General features: G+C 37.5%; 1 protein-coding gene across 8 annotated transcripts in view; it reads left to right on the forward strand.

The window, feature by feature from the left end:
* LOC125241181 (protein phosphatase 1 regulatory subunit 12A) overlaps positions 1-25,259 on the forward strand; it is a 114,788-nt gene that overhangs the window by 66,564 nt on the left and 22,965 nt on the right. For 7 of the 8 annotated variants that reach the window (XM_048149532.1, XM_048149534.1, XM_048149533.1 and 4 more), the window contains 6 exons: positions 110-272; positions 934-999; positions 3,537-3,674; positions 6,345-6,471; positions 7,010-7,158; positions 9,816-9,875. In XM_048149532.1, the coding sequence (XP_048005489.1) occupies positions 110-272; positions 934-999; positions 3,537-3,674; positions 6,345-6,471; positions 7,010-7,158; positions 9,816-9,875 (703 nt within the window). The remainder of the gene's footprint in view (positions 1-109; positions 273-933; positions 1,000-3,536; positions 3,675-6,344; positions 6,472-7,009; positions 7,159-9,815; positions 9,876-25,259) is intronic. The other variant, XM_048149537.1, reaches the window with a different exon arrangement.

Below are 25,259 nucleotides of genomic sequence, written 5' to 3' on the forward strand. Positions count from 1 at the left end.
TAGCTTACTTCCAATTTCTCAAGTCCAAAAATTTACATATTTCTCTCAGTTCAGAAAAGTTTGCTTCACGCATAACCTTACCGCCTCTTAACAACAGCGAACGTTCCAGATCGTTCGTGCCGCCGGTACGCGACGAAGAGAGCGAGACGCAACGAAAGGCGCACGCCAAGCGAGTGAGGGAGACGAGGCGATCCACGCAGGGCGTCACGCTCGACGAGATCAAGTCCGCCGAGCAGCTCGTCAAGAAGAAGACGGGCAACGGTGTCACAGAGGTAAGAGCGAGATAGCAAGCGAGTGAGCGAGACGGGTGATCCACGCAGGGCGTCATCGACTAGATCAAGTAACAGCAACTCGTGAAGAAGAAGACGGGTCACGCTGCCCTGATAAGCCGAAAAGCGCTATCTCAAACGAAAATCCATAGCTAACTTATACTTAAGTATCTATAACTGCCTGTTCCATTTTCAAAATCATTTGTTTTTGAGATAGCGCCACTCCGCTTAAGGCCGTTTTCACATTATCCGATCCGATATCGGATGTCGGGAGGATTTCAATAGAAAAAATCCAAGATGGCGCCTATAATGTATGGGATATCGGTCCGACATCCGATATCGGATCGGATAATGTGAAAACGCACTAACAGGGCAGCACGGTGTCACAGAGGTGAGAGCGAGATAGCACGCGAGCGAGCGAGACGGGCGATCCACGCAAAGCGACATTGGCGAGATCAAGTCAAAGCAGATCGTCAAAAAGAAGACGGGCAACAGTGTCACAGAGGTGAGAACGAGATAGCAAATCAAGAAGGCGGGCAATGGTGTCGCAGTGTCAAAAATGTACAATTAATGTACATATTTTTCTTCTAGTTCTTCTTTTAGTATTTTCTTGTTTGTTCAGTTTTAATATTTTCGAGTTTTGATATTATTATATTTATTATAGTCGCCTGCGCCAGCTAGTCCCAAGAAAGAAGAACCCCCCTCCCCGGCCCCCGTTGAAAACAACTCGGTATGTACCCTTCTATACATTCACAAATAATACTTAACTATACGGGTTATGGCTATTTATATCGGGGAGTATATAAGTAAATTTTAAAGCAATTATGGTTGCGGGGTAACAATATAATATTAAAGCATATTTATTCATTTTTTAGAGCGTTACGTACAGTTCAAGCAGATATTTTTACCGTTTTTCACGTATTATAGTCAGGAGCGCGATATATTACGGAGAATTCAAGTCTTTTTGTTAGGAGTAATAATGTGTTTATGTAGCTTTCATGGTAAAAACGAACTGAACGCTTTTCGTGCATTATTATTGCTTAGAAATAAAGACCTAAGCTCTCCGAATATAAATCTTATATCGTCACTACTTTTAAAAAAAACTTGTATCTTCGTCTGTCAATGAAAAGAAAATTGTAGTAAGTATGTATGGAATGCATATAGACTTACTGCGTTTTAACTTTGAGGAGCAGCGTGAGATACGAGATTTTTTCAAAGTAGTGACGATATGTATAAGGCGATTTTGTAAGACTAGCCAAACTATTAGTAACTTTTGAGGTCATAATGAACAACTCTTACTATGGAACCAATGCTGAAATCGCGAAAAATAATTTGACTGTTCCATAGAAGTCGGTCGAAATGTGTGAAATAGCCAAAGTTTTGGTCGAGATATCAGAATTAGGCCCATAATACAGCAATTCCCGATAAGTTTGTACATTTGGATCACGTCTCCGATTTGGATAAAAATTGGTAGGCTGATAGAGTCCATGATGCTCAGCAAGATCCACTAGGTTTCCCAAAATGTCCTAGGTTGATTGTATGAAACTTTCCTTTTTTGTTACCGAAAATGTATAGAAATCTGGTAACAAAAAAGGAAGGTTTCATACAAACTACATAGGACATTTTAGGAAACCTAGTGGATCTTGCTCAGCATCACGGAATCTATCAGCCTACCAATTTTTATCAAAATCGGAGACGTGATCCAAATGTACAAACTTATCGGGAATTGCACAATAAAAGTTGTTCATTATGGCCTCAAAAGTCACTATGCAAAGTTTGGCCAGTACTTACAAAATCATCCTTTAAACGTGAGTTTTAATCTTAAAATCAGCTTAAAAATTGTTAGGTTCTCTGTAAATACTTTTGGGTTTGATTTTTCAATAATTTTGTGTTCACTTCAGTTTGGTCATTATTCACCGAACCCTGTTGTTTGTATTTATTAATTGATTAACTTTACAGTAATTAATACCGCAGTTGTTATTAAAATATCAATTTGGCCGCAAACAGTACATTATCGCCATTTTGTGCTCATTTTTTGTCTCATTACTGCTATTAAAAAATATATATATGTGCTATCGATACTTATTTATCGAATATCGAAATGTTTAAACTATTCTTGTAAGTTTGTATGTATGTTGCCATATGACTTCGTAAAAATTAAATTTAGTTAGCGGTTTTTCCAAATTCCAAATTTCGAATGTTTACTGTAAGAATAAAATAACGTACATTTGACGAATTAATCTAACTATTCATTACGATTGTCAGTCAAGGATAATATTGTATAAAACAACAAATTATATTTCATTTTTTTTGACATTAAATATTAATTCGCTTGTACACTTTTTTATTCTTATGCTATAATTTTGAATGATAGAAACAGTTATACTCTTCCCACCAATATTTGCCATTGTAAAGCTAATGAAGCTTTGCGATGGTATACTCGTTCGTGGCATTCCAGTGACTTATGAATTCATACTCTACTCTGAGCAGCTTAAGTTTTGCTGATGAGTCAAAACATAGATATATTAGGTATGATAAAGGCACATGGTATACATCATACTGCATTTATTCCGGGACTATATTATCTGTAACAAGTATTTTATAGTAATTATCTTTAAGGATTAGTTAAAGTAATGCAGTTAAGTATGATGTATACCATGTGCTTTTATCGTACTTATGTTTTCACTCATCAGCAAAACTTAAGCTGCTCAGAGTAGCTATTACATTCATAAATTCTTTATTCGATGCGTTGCCACGACCTCTTATGGATGTAAACTATGTGAAGTCCAATTTTTTCTAAAGGAAAGCAATTAGGTTTCGTAGAAAAAAATAAGTCCCATAAGCGCGTTTGGGCCATTTTTTTTAAGTTGTCCCCCCTCTTTTTTGGCTTTGGAATCTTTTATGTGGTTTCCACTCAGAATCACGAGCTCTTTCAATCCTAACAGGAGAAAAAAAGTGTCTTTAGGTTTTTTTCCCATTCCGTTACCATTTAATCATACATTTTGTAACGTATACGTTGTTTACGGTGGTAACGGAATGGAAGATTTAAAAAATATATGGAAGTCTTGGGTAATTTTTTCTCCTAATAGGATCGAAAGACCTCGCGACTCTGAATATGAATCGCTTAAAAAATACCCATGTTACAAAAAAGACAACTTTGAGAAAAATGGCCCTTTTTGATCGGCCTATTGGCAAAAGTGTAAAGTAAAAAGTTAGGCAATACGTTCTCATAAGTTACTGGAATGACGTTGGGTATGATGCGGGCAGACGCGGGACGTGGCCGTCACCGTGGCGCTGGCGTGCGCGACCGCCGTCGCCGCCGCCGCCACCGCCACCGCCACCGCCACAGTCGCGCCGCACGAGCGCCGCCCGTCGTGGCGGCTCCGGCTCGACCCGGCCAATAAGGTGGCTAGCGAATATCTCATTTGAATTGTGGCTCGCGTTTGCTCAAGTCTCAGATGGGCCAAGTTTTCCCTCTCACTTTTTTTCGATTTGGATATTTTTATGTTGTTTCCACTCAGAATGGCGAGCTCTTTCAATACTAATAGGAAAAAAAAGTGTCCCAAGGTTTTTCCATTCCGTTACCATTTTTATACGTTTTGTATGGCGGTAACGGAATGGAAGGTTTGAAAAATGTAAGGATATCTAGGGACATTTTTTTTTCTCCTATCAGGATCGAAATACCTCGTGATTCTAAGTATGATCGCGTAAAAAATACCCTTGTTACAAAAAAAGTGGGGAAAAAATGAAAAAAATGGCCCAGATGTTAGGAAATATTTCAAGCATGCTGTCAAAATCTCAGCCTAGGATATTAGGCTTCGATGTTGTTCTATATTGAAACATGCATGAAATATATGTGTATAATAACTGTGCTAAAACATTAACAAGTAAATGTCCTTTATTTTATAAGGAACCTCAAGTTCGTATAAATGTTGGCTTAAATATATATATTTACAATGTTGATGTTATACTTAATTTATTTGTTTTAATTATATTATAAATGAACGCTTATAATACTAACACATTTATACTAATACTGAGGGCTTAGCATGTATATGTAAACCTTATTTGTGATTTTGTCAGGAAAAGGTACCATGGCGTTGTAATACATATTTTACTTCGCGAAGCTTTTGGTGTGATTAGTAATTTTCTCGTTGCAATACTTGCAATACGTCCCATTTCGTATGAAATGGTTATTTCATACATTGAAATGAAAAATCGACTTATCTTATAAGTTTAGAATTCAGAATAAAATAAATAATCATTTGTAGACTATCTTACAAAGGTCAAACTAAGATAAGCAAAATTTGTGCCTACTGTGGGTATGGCCATGATATAGAAAGTTGGATAGATGATTCATCACTCATCGGCGATACAGATGTAATGCGAAATGGTTTTCCTTCGTATTCTTACGGTAACGGACGAACGTGTCATGCTATTTCAGTCAGTCTCTGTACAACACGCACTGACTCTGAACTAGCATGACAAATACGAACTATTCCGGAAAAATACGAAGGAAAACATTTTCACACTACATCTGTAAATACATACTCGTACTTAGATGACATCCACAACCTCTTATGAAATGGCCTACAATGCACTGTAATTTCCTTTTGTTACACCATAGACAAACGTATCCTAAAGACGTAAAAACTCCAAAATATACACAAATTTCAAAAAAAAGAAAGATACAAAAATATTTACTTAATTTTTGATAGTAAAGCCAGACTTGAAATATATGACTACGCGCCATGTTGCGGAATTTCATTGGAACTATTTTTTCCTACTAAACTGAACTGTCACCTATGGGGTGATCAGATCAGAATAACAGCGCCCTCCTGACAATAATCATACATTTCTGGTCAGGCTTTATCATCTTCTATTTTCATCATTTTGGGTAGTAGGAATATTATCCAAATTACCAACGAAACTTACATATTTTCTTTCTTTGAACACGTCTTAATAGAATTTGTTTGTCTATGGTTATACTAAGGTAAGTTTCTTTTAGTCCATCACGATTTTAATGTTGCCATAAACCAAATAAACATATACATAAATATACCAGTTATGCTTGATGTACTCCGCGTACTATCCGCTAGTATGAATATGCCTTAGTTGATCACATTGTAATTGAGACTCTACAGATGCAAACAAATATAACAACAAAAAGAAACGAACGTAGAGGGTTCTGTATAATACGATAGGCGTTTCTCAATGTTTACTTTTTAATTTACGATTTCAGAATCAGTATATTGATTTTTAATTTCGGATAAACTGTCCTATTGTGAATACGTTTATTTGGTTTTGTTGTGTTCTCCCCGCGTAGTGGTGACAGTGGGAACGAACGAAACGTCATTGTGTTGTTCCACCATTTTGTGAGTAGATTTGTGCACTGAATAATTTAGAACGGTTCTCCAACAATATACGACTTTTGAAGAAACCTCGAGGCAATAGATTGTTAAGGATTGTTTTAGTTCTAAAAATAAAGTTATAGAATCCTGGTCACGGTTAAAAATTATATCTGAACAACGTGTATAACATGTAAAATCGCATCTTGTAAGACCCACAATATACAGTTACCAATTTATTATAGAGTCAACAGGGGAAAAAAATTAAAACAAATCTTTGACGTTTCACGAGTTTCTGAAATTAAGTCATATATCGCTGGTCATGGATCTTTTTAAACCAACGACCGTTCCCTTTTGTCGCCGAAACCAAAGCGAACCGACGTGTGTTTAAAGTGAAGTTACTTCATTAGACTTATATTAGATAACCTCGGTATAGACCGTGATTACTTTTTGATTTTTATTGAGCTGAATGTGGACGCAGCCGATGCGCGCGAATGACGGCAGATCGTGCGCTGTCTACACATCTTTGACGTCCACCCACCGTTTTCAGTTTTCCGTGATCATGATGCGTGTAACAGCGTCGAAATATCGGGAGCTCAATAAAAATCAAAAAGGTAATCACGGTTTATATCCTGGTCAATATAAGTCTAATGAAATTAAAACATTTAAGACTCAAAGTTACTTCATTCGATTGTCAGAAGTCATGTGTGTATGTATGTGTGTACAGTTTGAGCTGGAAGATGCGGGTCGGCCGCGGTCGACAGACGCAACCGTCACGCTGCCGCTGCGGCGCCCGCCCGCCGCGAGCACGGCCAACACCGCCTCGCCACCGTCCAAGGAGGAGAGTCGCGCTGGTGAGGCATCTTACAACAGTATCACGCAAACTCGCCTTCAGATATAACAAGGAGGGCTTAGGTGTTCAAAATTACTGAACACGCACCGTTTAGAAAATTCTTAACAACTTGACTGTTCCGACATATTTGACATGGTCAGGGACATCGCTTCAACACAACACTCCAGCAAACTCCAAACTTTCTCCAAGACCTCAGCAAAAACACAAAGAGCTGCCACTCGCCACTCTCTAAGGACAGCATCTTCGCTTCGACGTAATATAATTGTTGGTCATGGTCTACACATATCGATTGACTCGGTCGCAGGCTATTGATATAGATTTCTGAAAGAATAACCTAATTCAATGTAGGTAACGTCTGTGATTGAATGAACATGTGTTAGAAACTATGGTTCCATCATTTCCATGCCGAGGGCTCTTATGTTTTAAGTGTAATAAGGTCCTTTTGATCTGACTTTCCAACAGAAGTGCTGATGAATTAGTCCTTATAGCACATATACAAAAAGGGTCCCATATAATTAACCGTTCTATATTCCCTCCAGGTGAAGACGAGAAAGAGCGCGAAAGCAGTTCAGAGAGCAAGTCATCATCAAACGCCTCCCCCGCGAGCACGCAGGCCGCCATGAATGTGATCCAGCGCCGGCGCAGGCCCAAGCGGCGCTCCACCGGCGTCGGCCACGTCGACATGGACGTGAGTACTTGTTGTACACTCCGGTGAGAGCGAGTCAGCAAGCACGTAGCCGCCATGAATGTGATCCAGCGCCGGCGCAGGCCCAAGCGGCGCTCCACCGGCGTCGGCCACGTCGACATGGACGTGAGTACTTGTTGTACACTCCGGTGAGAGCGAGTCAGCAAGCACGTAGCCGCCATGAATGTGATCCAGCGCCGGCGCAGGCCCAAGCGGCGCTCCACCGGCGTCGGCCACGTCGACATGGACGTGAGTACTTGTTGTACACTCCGGTGAGAGCGAGTCAGCGAGCACGTAGCCGCCATGAATGTAATCCAGCGCCGGCGCAGGCCCAAGCGGCGCTCCACCGGCATCGGCCACGTCGACATGGACGTGAGTACTTGTTGTACACTCCGGTGAGAGCGAGTCAGCGAGCACGTAGCCGCCATGAATGTAATCCAGCGCCGGCGCAGGCCCAAGCGGCGCTCCACCGGCATCGGCCACGTCGACATGGACGTGAGTACTTGTTGTACACTCCGGTGAGAGCGAGTCAGCGAGCACGTAGCCGCCATGAATGTGATCCAGCGCCGGCGCAGGCCCAAGCGGCGCTCCACCGGCGTCGGCCACGTCGACATGGACGTGAGTACTTGTTGTACACTCCGGTGAGAGCGAGTCAGCGAGCACGCAGCCGCCATGAATGTGATCCAGCGCCGGCGCAGGCCCAAGCGGCGCTCCACCGGCGTCGGCCACGTCGACATGGACGTGAGTACTTGTTGTACACTCCGGTGAGAGCGAGTCAGCGAGCACGCAGCCGCCATGAATGTAATCCAGCGCCGGCGCAGGCCCAAGCGGCGCTCCACCGGCGTCGGCCACGTCGACATGGACGTGAGTACTTGTTGTACACTCCGGTGAGAGCGAGTCAGCGAGCACGTAGCCGCCATGAGCGTGGCCTTTTCATTTTGGCGTTGGTTTTAAGGCCATCCGGTATAAATAAATAACATAGAACGTTTTTACATAGATTGACTGAGTCCAAAAGTAAGCTCAAGAAGGCTTGTGATGTGGGTACTCAGACAACGATATATATAATATACAAATACTTATATCGTTACTACTTTGAAAAAATCTCATATCTCACACTGCTCCTCAAAGACAACACGTAGTAATAAGTCTATATGCATTCCATACATACTTAATACATTTTTCTCTTTATTTACAGAAGAAGATACAAGTTTTTTTCAAAGTAGTGCCGATATACATAGAAAACATATATGACTCAGGAACAAATATCTGTGCTCATCACACAACTAAATGCCCTTACCGGGATTCGAACCCGGGACCGCGGCATAGCAGGCAGAGTTACTACCCGCCAGACCGGTCGTATACTCCAGTGAAAAAAAAATCAGTCGAATTGAGAACCTCCTCCTTTTTTTGAAGTCGTTAAAAAGAGAGAGAGAGTCGTCATCTCACATCTTTACACAGGCACGACTTTAATTTACTAAACTAAAACACATTCCTACGACTGAAAGTATTAGGAATGCCGCAGTTATAGGTGTATTAATTATTGTAATACTCTAGCACGCACAACTTTTGACTCAACTAGAAGTGACACGATCTGAATATCTATTCCGGCATCATACAACACATCTAATAGACACTTTAACTCCTTAGAAATTAAGTTTAATTCGTCTTAGTACTTGTCGGAATTTACTGCAAGCAAGAACTCAAATTGATAGCAATATGCGTCGTGTCAATTGCTTCTGAGTTTCTTATTAGTGCACCTACATCCAGAGAAATGTCAAATGGCCGCGTTGCCAACATGCCAACTTATCGAATCAGATGTATCGGGACTATATTGCACCTCAAAAAATATTACGCGAGCCACGTTTGTCTTTTTTGCGCCGCAACAGAAGCGTGGTTTGGCGACCTCTTCTGACTGATTGAAATATATATGTACATTTTTTCACTTTATGGTAACGAATTAAGGTGAAAAAATGTACACATATTTATGAACTCGACTGTAGGTCGGCAGGATTTAAGAAAACTGACATGGAGGAAATTAACAAACGAACTAAATCTATATTTGTGTGACACACGTGGCGGTACTAGCGGTACGGTAGTATGGGCATTTTCAGAATTTGGGACACCCCAATTAGCGTAAGTTGTTAACAAAAATTAACTCGCTGTCAGTTTTGTGACGACAATTAAGCATAAATTCTGTCTAAAAATTTACTTTTTTCACATTCTGAATGTAGATTATCGCTCAAAGTTTATGTAATTAACACAAAAACAATATTTTATAGAAATTTCGTGCTTAATTGTGAGTGTGCATGGGAAAACGTCCCACTTTGTCGATTGCTATAAAGCCGCTTTGTCAGTTTATTCTATTCATATAAAGATACAAGTAAATCTCGCCTTAATGAAGGCGTTACTCGACAAAGTGGGACGTTTTACTAAATACACTCACAAAACTGACAGTGAGTTAATTTGTGTTAACAACTTACGCTAATTGGGGGGTGCCAAATTCTGAAAAAGCCCGTATACATTTAGATTTGAGATATAATTGTTTTGTTCTAATGTATGTATTAGACATCCATTTTTTTTCAGAAGTTTCATGTTTTAGTTTAGGTCAAACGTTGATAGTTTTGATTCAGCAACTGTATCTAATGTGGTGTTTTTCGCAGGACATTGTGAACGATCGCGGCGGGGGCGGAGAGGGAGATGGCGAAACAGAAACTCTGCAGGTTAGTGAGAGACAGCATGCATTTGAATTGAGAAGTCATCGAGAACCTTTCGTGTGTACGCATAGCGCATACGGTGGTTAAAAATCAAGGAAAAAATAACCTGTAAAATATTGCTGCCAACTAGAGAATAGTAAAGTGGGTCATTTTTTTCAAAGTTGTCCACCCCACTTTTTTTTGGATTTGGAATTTTTTATGTGCTTTCCACTCAGAATCGCGAGCTATTTCCATCCTAACAGGAGAAAAAAAAGTGTCCCAAGGTTTTTTCCCATTCCGTTACCATTTTTTCATATATTTTGTATGGCGGTAACGGAATGGAAGGTTTGAAAAATGTATGGAAATCTTGGGACATTTTTTTTCTCCTATCAGGATCGAAAGAGCTCGCGATTCTGAGTATGAATCGCGTAAAAAATACCCATGCTACAAAAAAGTGGGGTGGACAACTTTGAAAAAAAAAAAAAACCGGCCAAGAGCGTGTCGGGCCACGCTCAGTGTAGGGTTCCGTAGTTTTCCGTATTTTTCTCAAAAACTACTGAACCTATCAAGTTCAAAACAATTTTCCTAGAAAGTCTTTATAAAGTTCTACTTTCGTGATTTTTTTCATATTTTTTAAGATATGGTTCAAAAGTTAGAGGGGGGGGACGCACTTTTTTTTCCTTTAGGAGCGATTATTTCCGAAAATATAAATATTACCAAAAAACGATCTTAGCAAACCCTTATTCATTTTTAAATACCTATCCAACAATATATCACACGTTAGGGTTGGAATGAAAAAAAATTTCAGCTCCCACTTTATAGTATGAATTTTCTGAGATGAACTTTTCGCTTTTGCCCTAATAAAACAGGCCTTTTTTCCATTTTTTATTTTTGCACTTTGATCAATAAGGCATGACGTTTTTCATATACATGTATGGGGGGTACCATAATAAAACATTTTTTTCCATTTTTTATTTTTGCACTTTGTCGGCGTGATTCATATACATATTGGTGCCAAATTTCAGCTTTCTAGTGCTAACGGTTACTGAGATTATCCGCGGACGGACGGACGGACGGACGGACGGACGGACAGACAGACATGGCGAAACTATAAGGGTTCCTAGTTGACTACGGAACCCTAAAAAATTGGTCCAAGTAAGAAATGTCACAGATCACACGTAATCGTAGGTCGAGGCGGAACCGAGGTCAACAAACATGTGATCTGGCTCTCTTAATTACTGGCCAAGGTATGTATACACTAATTTTCTGTTCGACGGAGCCGGGAAGCGATAACCTCGTTTAGCGCAGTGGACTGTAATTGGTCGTTTTCCGGCTGGAGGATAGAAGAGAACTTTGTTTACGTTTGGGATACAGTCGTCATTAGATATATTAAAATAAAACTATGGAAACGGATTATATCGCATATAATGAATTTACAATAGGGAACTTGACTGTTTTTAAAATAAAATATTTTATACCATGCACGGAATAAAGCATCAGATAATTATTAGAAAAACATGGACAAAAATTATTTTTAACTCGAATTTATATTTTATAAGACAGATAGAAATATATAAAGTAAATCAGTTGACCGTGACGTCACTCATTTCAATTTCATATAAATTCCATATTAGCAAGTCTAGGGTTGCAAATAGAAAAAAAACCAAATGTTTTTTTTCATAATTCTGAAAAAAAAACATGAAAAAAAAAACCGAGCACCATTGTTTTTTTTTTCTAAATATGGTTTTTTTCAGATGTACAAATAGTTCGACATTAACGGTTTTTCGTGAGTTGTAACGTGTTTCAATAACAAAAACGTACATTTTAATTCGACTAACATTCAGTATACAAACGTTTATTGGGGAATCCCCAACGCGGCGTGCAGCGTGGAGAGGCGGTGATGTTGCCAACAGTAAATAGTGATAACTACCAACTACAGATTTCGTAAATGTTACTTTTATAAGACTAGAAATCAAAGTTATTTGATTAAATTCGTTTAATAGTTAACATTTAGTCTAAAAAACCGCATAAAAGTGTTAACTACTTTGAAAATTTTGAGATTTTGTACTTTAGAAAAAAACATACTCCAGAAAAAAAACTGGTTTTTTTTCACGGTTTTTTTCATGTTTTTTTTTTCAAGCCAGAATAAAAACCGTTTTTTTGCAACCCTAAGCAAGTCGTTCAAATTCGTTTTGACAGTTCTTAAGAAGCTGATTTGTCTAGGAGGCAACGAGCCTATAAAGTCGTGTATATTTCTATATGAACTAAACTGTACAAAGTGATAAATTAGGCAATTTTAATAAATTAAAGTGGTAATTTATCAAATAATTTACTCGAACGAAAAAATAGTTGTCGCTACAGCGAGATCGATCGTCGATCGACGATTCGCTTCTGCGAATCCGTCAAAACGTACGTTTGACAGGTTTGAAATGGAGCGCAGATGCCGATATATATCCGCCGTGTTGTGACACCGCGAATAAAAAACGGAATCTAAAACTGCACTGTGACAGCCTGTTAGACTTCACACACTATGGTCAATCCGCGGGAAGAGTAATATGACATGAGTTACGATTTTATGGCATGTTACGTATATTCACGACGCAATTTCATGTGATAATCTATTTCTAAATAAGTGTACTTTCCCGATATATGCATAGATACTTTAATTTGCAGCTGTAATTCAAATAAACGCAATGAAGTCGTGACTCACGTTACTTTTACGTGCATTCACCCACTAGAAGTCCAGGTGGTTTGATGGATGGACAGCGAAAGAGTAAATTAAAGCCGCTATCTGAGAGACGCTAGAACGCTAGAACATACCTACACTGACAATGTAACCTAAAAATGCTAAAGAATCGTCTTTTGCATTGCTGCACGCAACCTCATTTAATTATACTATGGTGATGACCACAGATTTTCACTTTTAATTAATTAAACAGTGAAGAAATAACGCGAGACCTCGCCGAATAAGTTTAATTTGGGCTAAACTTTAATATTTTTCCACTCCTGTTCACGGAATAAAAATCATCGTGTATACGAGAATACGAGTATCATAGATCAAGAAAACGCACCCACTTAGCGTGTCAAACGAACTCGGTCGACTAGGTTGTCCGTGTCTGACAGCTTATAGCTTTCGGGCATCCATTTTTGAAGACATTGCGTATCACAGGTAAAAAACAATCTCAGTACAAAATGTGACACGCTCGGGCCCTATACAAGTACTTATTTCTTCTATCTAAATATAGTTAGTACCCAAAGGACGCCTGGAAGAGATCGCTCTTTAGCGATAAGGCCGCCTGTTGTTTACCTCTGTATAAATTTATTGTAGTGTGTTCCTATGAAAGACATATGTAACTCCGTATAGACGGATAAAGTCTAAGAAAAAAACGTACCTCAAAGCCCTAGAGAAAAAGGTATTGTGGCCTAGGTGGCGTTACATCTTTGGGGAACGCTCGGCTAGATGGCATTAATATTTGACATTTTAACACATATCAAGCTAAGAATATGGGCCAAATTGTCAAAACTGAGGTTCAAAAGTTTCAAGCTTGTGTCCAGAGATGGCAGTCTATGCACTGTGATTACACATTTTACTTTGACAGTAACTCTCTATAATACTTGATCCTCTTTGGTATAGTTCTGTGGTGATGACCCTCGGAAGAGACTACAAAAATCTCGAGTCATTGAATATCTTTCACCAGCCATTTACACGCACAGAAAACTTGCCCTTGACTTTACTCGTTCAAAGTTTTGTGCCAAATTATTGTCTATAGTTTTTAAATAGCCCAAGACGATTTCGCAACCAGCAATTATGCAGTCTAGCGGTAATGAGTAACAAGTGTTATTTTTTGTTTGTGAATCACATCTAAAATTATGTAAGTACAGTCGCCATCTGATATACCGAAACCAAAGAGGATCGAATATTACAGAGAATTATTGTCAAAGTAAAATCTGTAATCACAGTGCATAGACTGCCATCTCTTGACACAGGCTTAAAACTTTTGGACCTCAGTTTTGACAATTTGGCCCATATTCTTAGCTTGGTATGTGTTAAAATGTCAAATATTAATATTAGCGCCATCTAGCTGAGAGTACCCCAAAGGTGTAATGCCATCTAGTCCACCGTACCTTTTTCTGTATGGTACTGAGGTACGTTTTTTTCTTTGACTTTATCGGTCTATACGGAGTTATATATGTCTTTGCCGACACTCACATTTTTAATAATAAAGGCGTGTACCGAACAATTTATCAGAAGACTGTTCAATACCAGCTAATAATATAACATAACACGTCCATTTTATGATTTTTTTTTAAATATTCCTTTTTTATTTTTTTCCATATCCGGCTCGAAGGACCGTAACGTAGTGGTTTATCCTCGTAAGTCCCGGCGTACTTGTACAAGAACAAATTAAATTCGAGTTTTGAACTCAAATAGAAATAAAAGAAAGTTTCAAATTCAAAACCGGAGAAATCCGCCTGTGACTTACGTTACGAGGTTACGTGTATGTGTACTACATCAAAGACATATCGTCACTCCTTCTTCAACCTAGCGTTTTCCCGGCCTAGCGCCAGGGTCCGCTTTCCTGCTCAGCCTTCTCCACTTTGCCCGGTCTTCGGCATCCTGAGGTGAGAGATTGTTCTCTTCCATGTCCGCTGTCACGACGTCCAGCCAGCGTTAAGTATGTATGGAATGCATATAGACTTACTGCGTTTTAACTATGAGGAACAGCGTGAGATACGAGATTTTTGATTATGTAACTCCTTATAAACAGATAAAGTCTAAGAAAAAAACGTACCTCAAAACCATACAGAAAAAGGTACGATGACACCTTTGATGATACACCTTTAGGGGACGCTCGGCTAGATGGCACTAATATTAATATTTGACATTTTAACACATATCAAGCTAAGAATATGGTCCAAATTGTCAAAACTGAGGTTCAAAAGTTTTAAGCTTGTGTCGAGAGGTGGCAGTCTATGTACTGTGATTACACATTTTACTTTGACAGTAACTCTCTATAATACTCGATCCTCTTTGGTATACATATACATAAACCATTGCAGTATTAATCACATATTTGTAAACAACTGTGGTAATATCATTGGTACTGTACATTATAGTGTCGTAAACGAACTACCGAAACGCTTTGGCACGTAAATTTTCGCATCGCGGTTTGCGTAGGCAGAATCTCTCTTGGAAATCTTTATGAGCACCTTGGCAGTACTTTACATGGGTATTCAGTCATTACTGACTTCGGAGAAACTTGCTCTATTTTTGGAGCACGCGAGTTTTTGTTTGTATAATTATTTTCACGATGGAATAAACAGTTGATGCTCGAAAACTGGACCCGTATCGAATAGTTTTAAATAATGCAAAATGAAATGTTTCGGCTTGAAATAATATGTAGGTACAGTCGAGTTCCTAAAGATGTGTAAATTTTTTCACCTTAATGTAGAGTTATGTGAAGAAATGTACACATATTTTATGAACTTGACTGTACCATATCAATTTATCGTGTCAATGTCGGAAATATCTTATGCAGTACAGGAGGGTAATTGTTTTAAAATTCAACAAACGAACATATTTATTTACTTTAAATTTCATAGCACAGGTAATAAATAGGCCTCCTTAGGATCCTTGGCAGCACAACACCAACTCAACGATTGGTACTTAATCAATTGTTGCTGTAGATTTCCAATTTTGCCCATTTGTCCGATAACTCGGTTTATCGTGGCAAAAAATATCCTAGATCACGCGAGTGTTATTTTTTATATAATCGAAACTCGCTATTTGAGTACAAATCCACCATTTTTGGGATCATTGGAGGTTTTTAGGAAAAGCTATTGACCTCACGGAGATATAATAGTATTGGACTATAGTAGGTGTTTGTGTGTTCTGTGACCATGATGAAGTCGTCAAAGGGCTGTAAGCGGTTCAAATATAATAAATGGGGTAGTATTACTACGCGTCTCTGGCTCCCCGCCAGGCGGCGTAACGCGCATCCGTCATAATGTCTCAGTTGGTAAACACTCGGTATATTTATTCGAAACTCGCCATTTAAGTACATACTCAACATTTTAAGGACCATTTGGGGTTCTTCTGATAGTTGTCCTCAACATCCTTTAAACGATTATTGGTTCTTAGTTATTCCCATGACTCATGAAATAAAACGGAAACGGATTAAAGTAGCAGGCAGTTTGTTTTTTGTCAATTATGTGTAGATTCATTGGTTAATTGTTTTTTAACATACTAATGGTAATTTTTTTAAATATTGTATAACTAACTTTATTAATAGTGTGTGAACCTGCCTTAGAAAATCTAATATATTATTTATGGTCATGGTTCGTTAATATTTATTGTATGTAGGTAGCTTTTTCACATTGTAATTTTTCCTCAGTCACCCGTTGACCACGAACGCTGTAAAGTGTTCGAAAAACGTCGGGATGAATTGTAAATTCATTAGACGCGATTTAATCCGTTTCCATAGTTTTATTTCATGAGTAACTATCGCGGTAAACGAAGACAATATATTCTCATGACTCTCATGAGTTTCGAGTTTCCACGTTACAGGCTGAGACATTTCTCATCAAATGGAAATTACGAGAGAAGATCTTGAGGATGAAAACTTGAACTCCGTTTAGAAAACAGTGTAGGTAGGGTAGGTAGTAGGTAGTGTGGGTACCTATTTAATTAGCGTAAGTTTCTAACAAAAGGAAAACTTCATCACTGTCAGTGTTATGATTATGACGATGTGTATGTTATGATGCTTTATAAGCATCAATTTTGAATTAAACTTGTTACATACATACAATCACGCCTGTATCCCATAAAGGGGTAGGCAGAGCACATGAAACTACTAAAGCTTCAGGGCCACTCTTGGCAAATAAGGGGTTAAAATAAAACGAAACTGTGGCATTGCAGTGACAGGTTGCCAGCCTCTCGCCTACACCACAATTTAACCCATATCCCATAGTCGCCTTCTACGACACCCACGGGAAGAAAGGGGGTGGTGAAATTCTTAACCCGTCACCACACAGGCAATAAAACTTGTTATTGGTGTTAATTTCATAACATTTAACCGATTTGAGAATGTTAAAGACAAAGTTCTGTTCAGCCAGTACATTGTTGTCATTTAAAATATTAAGAAAATATACTAGATAAGACTTGGAAATTTCCCAATATTTCTCCAATATTTCTTAAATTTTCTCCATAGATTCCATGCTTAAAAAATAACTGCCAACAGTTTCCAACCAAAATTAATAACCAGCATCCCATCAACATCATCAGCACTACAAAACATACGCTCCTTGTCGTATAACAAGCAAACCATCTCGAAACGTAGACTAAGTAGACGAGAAGCAGAAAATAAGTTATTTTATACTTTGATATTTCTGTAACCCCCTACAGAAGTTGTCGAAAATTATCTCTGGAGTCCTCGGAAAGGACAATTGCTATTAATACAAATGATATGTTATGTGCATTTAAGTTCTTTTACATACAACTAGTTCTTTTACATATTAAAATAAAAATTATGACCATCAAAGTTTACGGGGGTTATCTAAATATACCTAAGCTCGGAATAAAATACAAATAATGTATATAAATACTAAAAACATTGATTCTGAATAGTAATATAGTAAGTTGTGACCATAATAAATAATCAGTCTTGCGTGTATAGCGGTACGAGAACAATAAATAAAAATGTGACCATATCGTAGAAAAACTATTTGTAAATTTCGTAAGAATAAAAAAAAATGAAAATTTCATATTTTTCTTATTATTCGGCCGTCGTCTTTAATTTTTTTAAATTATTTTAATTTTTATATGAATAAATGTTTTAATACAAACTGATAGCCACCCCAACCATTAAAATCGGTGCAGCCGTTATGATTCCAATTTTTTTTACATCATGTGCGAAAACGTCTTTTAAATTCGCGCGCTCCATTTGAAATGGGTATAGTTCAAAAACTAATCAACGGATTTTCATGATTCTTATTTTATTGTGTAGATAATATTATCAGGTTTAATTTAAATACATACAAATGTGGCCATATCATAGAAAATTTATTGGTAAATTTCACGAGAATAAAAAAAAACAGTTTGAAAATTTCATATTTTTCTTATTATTCGGCCGCTATCTTAATTTTTTTTATGATTTTATTTTTTTATATTAATAAGCGCTTTAATACGAACTGATAGACACCCCAACCATCAAAATCGGTGCAGCCGTTATGATTCTATAAATTTTTAAAAATATGCGGCCGCCATTTTGGAAAATGTCCGCCATCTTGAATTCTAGTGGATGAAAATCGTGTTTCCTCGGATGAAATCATTTGTATTGGTCCCTAGTATCACTGTGCAAAGTGGCTTGCTTTCTGCATAAAATGCAGTTTTTTTCCGTAAGCCCTATGACTATGACTACGCGACGCTAATTTCCTTAAAAAATCTCGTATAAGTACAGTGGAAACTGGATAAGTGGAACCTGGGTAAGTGGAAAACCTCTTTAAGTGGACCCATTCTCGGTTCCCTAGGACCGAATTACCTTATAAGAGGGAATAAGCGGAATCCATTTTTTTATTTCTTATTTTCACCTCTGCAACAAAGTTCTGGAAAAGCTTCGTTATAAATTTAGTTTTTTTAATAAACCGCCCAAGGAGGGTAGTTTATTTCGTACGTTTCCTGACTACGCGACGCTAATTTCCTAAAAAAATCTCGTATAAGTATATCACTGAAAAATAATTTCTAACACAAAGCTAGGGTTCGGCGACAATGCAACTGCATAGAAATTGCCACTAACCCAGCGGACGCAGAATACGCACTCAACGAGATGAGAGATGCGAGTGGCAACCGACAAATGAGATTGACAAATCGTTACATGATACGCTTCACAGCAGTTCATTGTTAGCCAAGTCTGGTTCATTGCTACCAGAGATTATCTCTTACGCAATACGTGCGGGTAAACTCAAAGATTAATAATTATATTTAGATACTAGATAGAGGACACAGTCACACAGTTTTGTTTGTGAAAGGGTGAATTTTCACCCTTTTTTATGCAGTAAATTACTGCAAAACTATAGTTATTTGTTATACAAGGGGGCAAAGTTTTATTTTAACGCCGAGTGTGGAATTGAAAAACGAGCATGTGAAAGGATTCTATAGTTGAACCACTAGCGAAGCGAGTTCGAGAATAGAATCCTGAACTTGGCGAGTTTTTCAACACACGAGAAGTAAAATACATTTGCACCCGTGTGTAACACAAAACTTTTCCCCTCACTATAGCGAGGAAATTACAACGCAAAAAAAACGCGTTTATCACTGCTTAACACAGCACAGGTGGTAAATCATCTTCATCGCTAAATTCATCCACTTTTATCAATTTTAAAGCAGAAAATTTGACTATATTCAAGGTCAAATTACTTTACCCACTAGTGGATAAAATACGTTTTTACCCGCTGGTATTAAAGGACAAAACACGTGTTTCCGAGCTAGTGAGGGGAAAAATATCTTACTTCATCATTGGCCCTAAACTCCCTAAAGACTAATAAGTATATGTAGATTGATCAAACAGTGTCAGGTAGGTCGGCAATTTTTCTCCTTACAAAATTTATTTATTTAAACTTTATTGCACAAATTATCAATAAAAAGTATAAATGGCGGACTTAACGTCTTAAGGCATTCTCTACCAGTCAACCATTGGGCAAAATAGACAAACACACACAGAACACAGAACAGACAGAATTATGACATTGATGAAGTTTATCCTGAATAATCTTTCAATAAATGCCTAATACGAGACTGGCAACTTAAGTATCAGCAATAGCTATACCTAGTAGATAATTCAATTCAATTCAAAAACTTTAATGTCATAAACACCACATGTCATAATATTATAGTATGTCTAATTTTCAAGTAAACAGAAAAAATATAATGTTTTATACCGTCGGAACTTAGCAGTTACTATTTAGTAATCAACAAAAGTCATTAGCTCATTGAACACATTGAAAATTCTAATACAAACAACATGCCAATAAACACATAAAAGAGCTTAAGGTACAGCGGGGCAAATCTCGACTGGGGGGCAATTGTAACTAATTCATTTTTTCCATTATTACACTACATATGATGTTGATTTCTACATGTATCCACTGAACAAGCCTACCATGTATAACCGGTGGCACTCTATTTAATAATGCAAACATTTAATAATGCAAATCGAGATTTGTCCCGCTGTACGTTACAGGAGATAAGAGAATGCCCTGAACTGCCAGAAAGTGGGAAACCATACCCTTGCCAAAAGCCTGGATAACGCTAAGTAGAACTGTCTTTCAACCCTATATTTTTGCGAGAGCCTACGCTTGCACACGCAAATGAAACTCCAAATGCGCTCTCCAGCGTATTAATTTGAGACGTTATTATACGTCAACAATGTTAGCGGTGCGTCACGGCCATGTGCACGCCAGAAATATACTGGAGTTTGCATCGATTAGGAATATTACGGGCGCGAGATATAATCTTGCTTGCGTCGAAAGGGTTAATCCGTACTAATATTATCAATGCGAGAGTGTATATATGTCTGTTAAGCCGCGTTTTCACTTAGTGTTCAGGCAGGCAATTATGGTCGCGCGACAAATCATAAAACATCAGGCCGTTCCTATCGCACTATTTGTAAGTGCGATAGGGACGGCCCGATGTTTTATCATTTATCGCGCGACCATGATTGCACTGCAGAACACTAAGTAAAAATGCAGCTTTATATCACGACATAGAGGAATGAGTAAGGGAAGAGTTGTAACTCCATACATTAGTAAATGCGGGTTATTTGTATAGGCATAGGTCACGACCCTTAGTTATTCTCTGTCTGACGAGGGCGTGACGTTCACAGATTATATGCGTTACTCTCTATCCCCCTTCCTTACGTATTCGTGAACTGGTGTTCTCAGAGTTACGAATACAAGTCAAGACTCCTTTGACCCCTTAGTCACCCTTGTTATGACTTGGAGTATTATTTTGATATATTTCTAAAGCTTTGCTCCTCCAGCCGGTCTACTTTGTGCACAAAGAGCATTAAGTGCTTTAGAGCAATCAGTTTGACCTTTAGTAAGTTATTTTGAGTATTTTCCGCAATTCGACTACCATCCTGCCTATTTTGTGTGCAAACGAGGTAACGCTACTCTCCACCCAGCTCTTTCACAAGATCTAGGCGCAATGTCTTCAGGTGGTCAATCTCCGGAGCTGTTTAGCATTTACCAACTTGTAAGCTGTCGGGTCGCCGATGGTGAATAAAAACGCGTAAACTTCAGCTGTACAGTATAATACAATTATGTACACATCACACATAAGGAAAACACAAAAATATATACAAAAAACTACCTATTTACAGTATTTACACCAATATTTACAAAAGTTGTGCGAAATAGAACATTTGTCGCTCATTGACATGACAGAACTAGTAGAAAATTGTTATAGTTTCAAGTTTTACCAAAATCATGTCGGCGGAAATTAGTTTTCTTAATATCACCCGTCCTGCGTCATTTGACTTGCGGAAATTTACTTTTTACTGATCGCTTCCGGCCCTGACGGCCGACGTAAATAGATTTTACATTTCACACTCATTTCTACGACGTTAATCGAAACTCTGACTATATATTAGTGTTTTTGTGATGTCGCTGACATTTACATTGTTCTATCATCTGTTAGGCCTAATAAGACATGGTGGGACGACTTTGCGACATTTCGTAGTAACTGAACGCTGGATGAAATGAAATGAAATGAAATGAAATGAAATGAAATGAAATGAAATGAAATGAAATGAAATATTTATTTTTCAAGTAGGCATATTACAATGCGCATATGAACGTCAAATAAAGCTACGCCGGCTCTAACCCTACGCCTCAGCCTCGAGAAGATTTCAGTCCCCCCTCAGTTGGGTGGGGGGTATCCACTATGGGACCGGCAAGAAACTCGGCGGGCAACTTCTTTTCAAAACATTACATCTTATAATTAACATGCATTAAATAACAAGATACAATTTAACATGCAAAAGTATTCATCAAAGAATATGAACAGACTAGGTACTCTATGGAAATTAATTTCAATAAATTATATTATTGCTTAATAATACGTCGTTCTTCTTCAGAGAAAACATATCAAATTGTCACAGAAGAAAAAGATAATATGAATCTCAATATCATTAAATATGTAATTTACCTACACAACATAAAATATAAAATATTTGATGTGCTTTCTTATCTGAACTGTGTCCTCTATACATAATACAATTATTTTAATTGCTATTCGTTTTTTGTAGTTTCTGGTTCGGGCCATGCATGTTTGTCTGTCAAATAGTCCTCGACTCTGTAATAAGCCTTTAACATCAATGTTTTTTTTAAGTAGTTCTTAAGAGCTGGGAGGGGTAATCTCAAAGCAGTGTCAGGTAACTTATTATAAAAATGAATGCATTGCCCAACAAATGACTTCTGTACTTTACGGACACGAAACTTCTTTATGGCAAGCTTATTTTTGTTTCTAGTGTTATAATTATGGATATCAGAATTCTTAGTGAAACAGTCTAAATTCTTAACAACATAAATTATACTATCATAAATGTATTGGGAAGCTACAGTTAAGATATTAATTTCTTTGAAGAGTTCTCTTACTGATTCACGTGTTCCTAAGTTGTAAATAGAACGAATGGCTCTCTTTTGTAATACAAAGATAGTCTGTATGTCAGCTGCTTTGCCCCAAACCAGAATACCGTATGACATTACACTGTGAAAATAACTATGATACACTAGGCGAGCTGTCTCAACATTAGTCAGTTGCCTGATTCTCCTAACGGCGTATGCGGCTGAACTTAATTTGCTTGCTAGTTTCTTTATATGAGGACTCCATTGTAGATTTTTGTCCAATGTTAAACCAAGGAACAGTGTTGTATCTACCATCTCTAAGCATTCATCATTCAAAAGTATTTTTGTATCGATTGGTTTAACATTCGGCAGAGAAAATCGAATACATTTGGTTTTCTTAGAATTAAGAAGTAAATTGTTGACAGTAAACCACTGCAGTACATCAGCTAACGTGCTATTAATTACATTGTAATCCGTAGATTTTCGGTCAACATTAAAAAGCAGTGATGTATCATCAGCAAAAAGTACTATTTCACAAAAGTTTTTTACTATATATGGCAAATCATTTATATAAACCAAAAACAGGAATGGACCTAAAATTGAGCCTTGTGGCACTCCTAATTGGACTACAGTCCCGCTAGAGCGAGTTTTGTTAACAACTACTGTTTGTGTTCTATTGCTAAGGTAAGAAGACATAAAGTTTAGGGCATTTATAGACAAACCATAGTGTTCTAATTTCAAAATGAGCGTTCCATGATCCACACAATCAAAGGCTTTTGAAAGATCACAAAATATGCCAATTGCATCACAAGAATTTTCCCAAAAATTATATATATGTTTAATGAGTACCGAAGCAGCATCGGTCGTGGAACGGCCCCTTGTGAAACCGAACTGTTTGCTTGTAAGTAATCTATGTCTGTTGAAGTGTCCCAGTAGATCATTTAACATTAGCTTCTCAAAGACTTTACTTAGTACAGGAAGTATTGATATGGGACGGAAATTGGTTATATCACTCGAATCACCCGATTTAAAAAGCGGTATGACTTTGCTACATTTCATAAGATCTGGAAAGGTGCCTTGTGAAATTGAAATATTATATATTACGGCCAAGTAAGGTGCTATTATATCTATGACATGACTAATTACTTTAACTGATGTTCCCCATAAGTCTTCCGTTTTCTTTAAATTGAGTGACTTGAATGTTTTAACAATATTTACAGAGGGCTTGAGCCGCAGAAGAATGTAAACATTTTGTGGTGTTAACGGCTATATTTGAGAAATAATCTTCGAATGCCGAGGCAACATCGCTGTTCGACACTATTTGTTGATTATCTGATACAATGTTGACTTGACAATCGCGTGATTTACATTTACCAGCTTCTTTATTTATAATACTCCAAGTTGTTTTCACTTTGTTGTCCGACACTTTCAATTTAGAACTAATAAAGTTTTTCTTAGCAGTTAAACACACTTTCTTGAAGATTCTTGATACAGTTAATCGGGAAAACTTTCAGCCTTTGGGGAAGCTTTTTTCCAGCAATAGGACACTATAGGCTTGTAATGAATTGATCCTATTTTCCAATTAAGGCATATTCAATAGTTATTTAAGTATAAATATGTGAAAAAGAAAAACTACCGAATGATCCAACCCTCACACCTGGTTTGTTATTTGTTTCAAAACAATATTCTTTTATATTGTGGAGCTAATTTTTAGTCTTTAATTGTTTTTCAATCGGCATTGTTTTGAGTAATACAATAAGGATGGAGTAAGAATACGTGATCTCAAGTAGGTAAATTTATGAAACAAAGCTGATGTATAATTAGGATACAGATAAATCGCCTTTCAGTACATATTTTAAGATTCGACTACTGAATCATTAATATTATTGGCTAGTTTCCTATACTTGAAATAATAGTTATTTGTTTTACAAGGGGGCAAAGTTGTTGTTTAACCGCACGTGCCAATATTGATACCCGAGCAAGCGAAAGATTCCAATATTGAAGTGAGCGAGACTGAGCGTTGCGAGGGTTTCAAGGCACGAAGGTTAAACAAACTTTGCCACTGAGTGAAACACAAAATTTTTCACCACACCAACACGAACAAAATACTGACTATAAAACATCAAACTGAATCAAATCTATCAATCTAAACAATATTTATGATTCAAAATCATCATTTTTACGTAAATTATACCAGCCAGCTCAAGAAATCAAGTTAAAATTGCACTCTTGTGGATAAAATGCAATTTTGCTATCTGTTTTCAAATAGCAAAGTAAGCCTTTACCAGTTGGTGTGGTGAAAAATATTTTATGCAGTGCACGAAATAATGACAAGAATAATTAAGAGACAAGAAAAATAAGAAAAAATCATAATTAGAAGAAAAATATGGACAGTAGTTATGTTTAAACATAATTCCTATTTAATAAGTCAAGGAGAAAGATATAAAGTAAATGAATTGACCGTGACGTCACTTTCATAGTAATTCAATATTAGCAAATCGTTTTGACAGTTCTTAAAAATAAATCAAAAAAGGAAAAGTAAGAAAAAGTAAAAACCGAAATAAATTACACATATGTAGGTATGAAAGAAAAAGTGCCCAAGGCCTGAGTGCCTGAGGTTGGAAGAAAAAGTACTTTCAAAAGTTTAACTATGACCAATAAATAGCAATTCCGTCATGACTGGAAAGCAATACTAAAATAGTACTACTCGTGGTTCGTACTCACCAAAGTGATAAACAACTCGAGAACTGTCAAATTATATTGCTCGTTATTTCCATTCTCCGTCGA

This window comes from Leguminivora glycinivorella, chromosome Z (assembly GCF_023078275.1).
Source record: "Leguminivora glycinivorella isolate SPB_JAAS2020 chromosome Z, LegGlyc_1.1, whole genome shotgun sequence".
In the NCBI taxonomy this organism is placed as follows: Eukaryota; Metazoa; Arthropoda; class Insecta; order Lepidoptera; family Tortricidae; genus Leguminivora; species Leguminivora glycinivorella.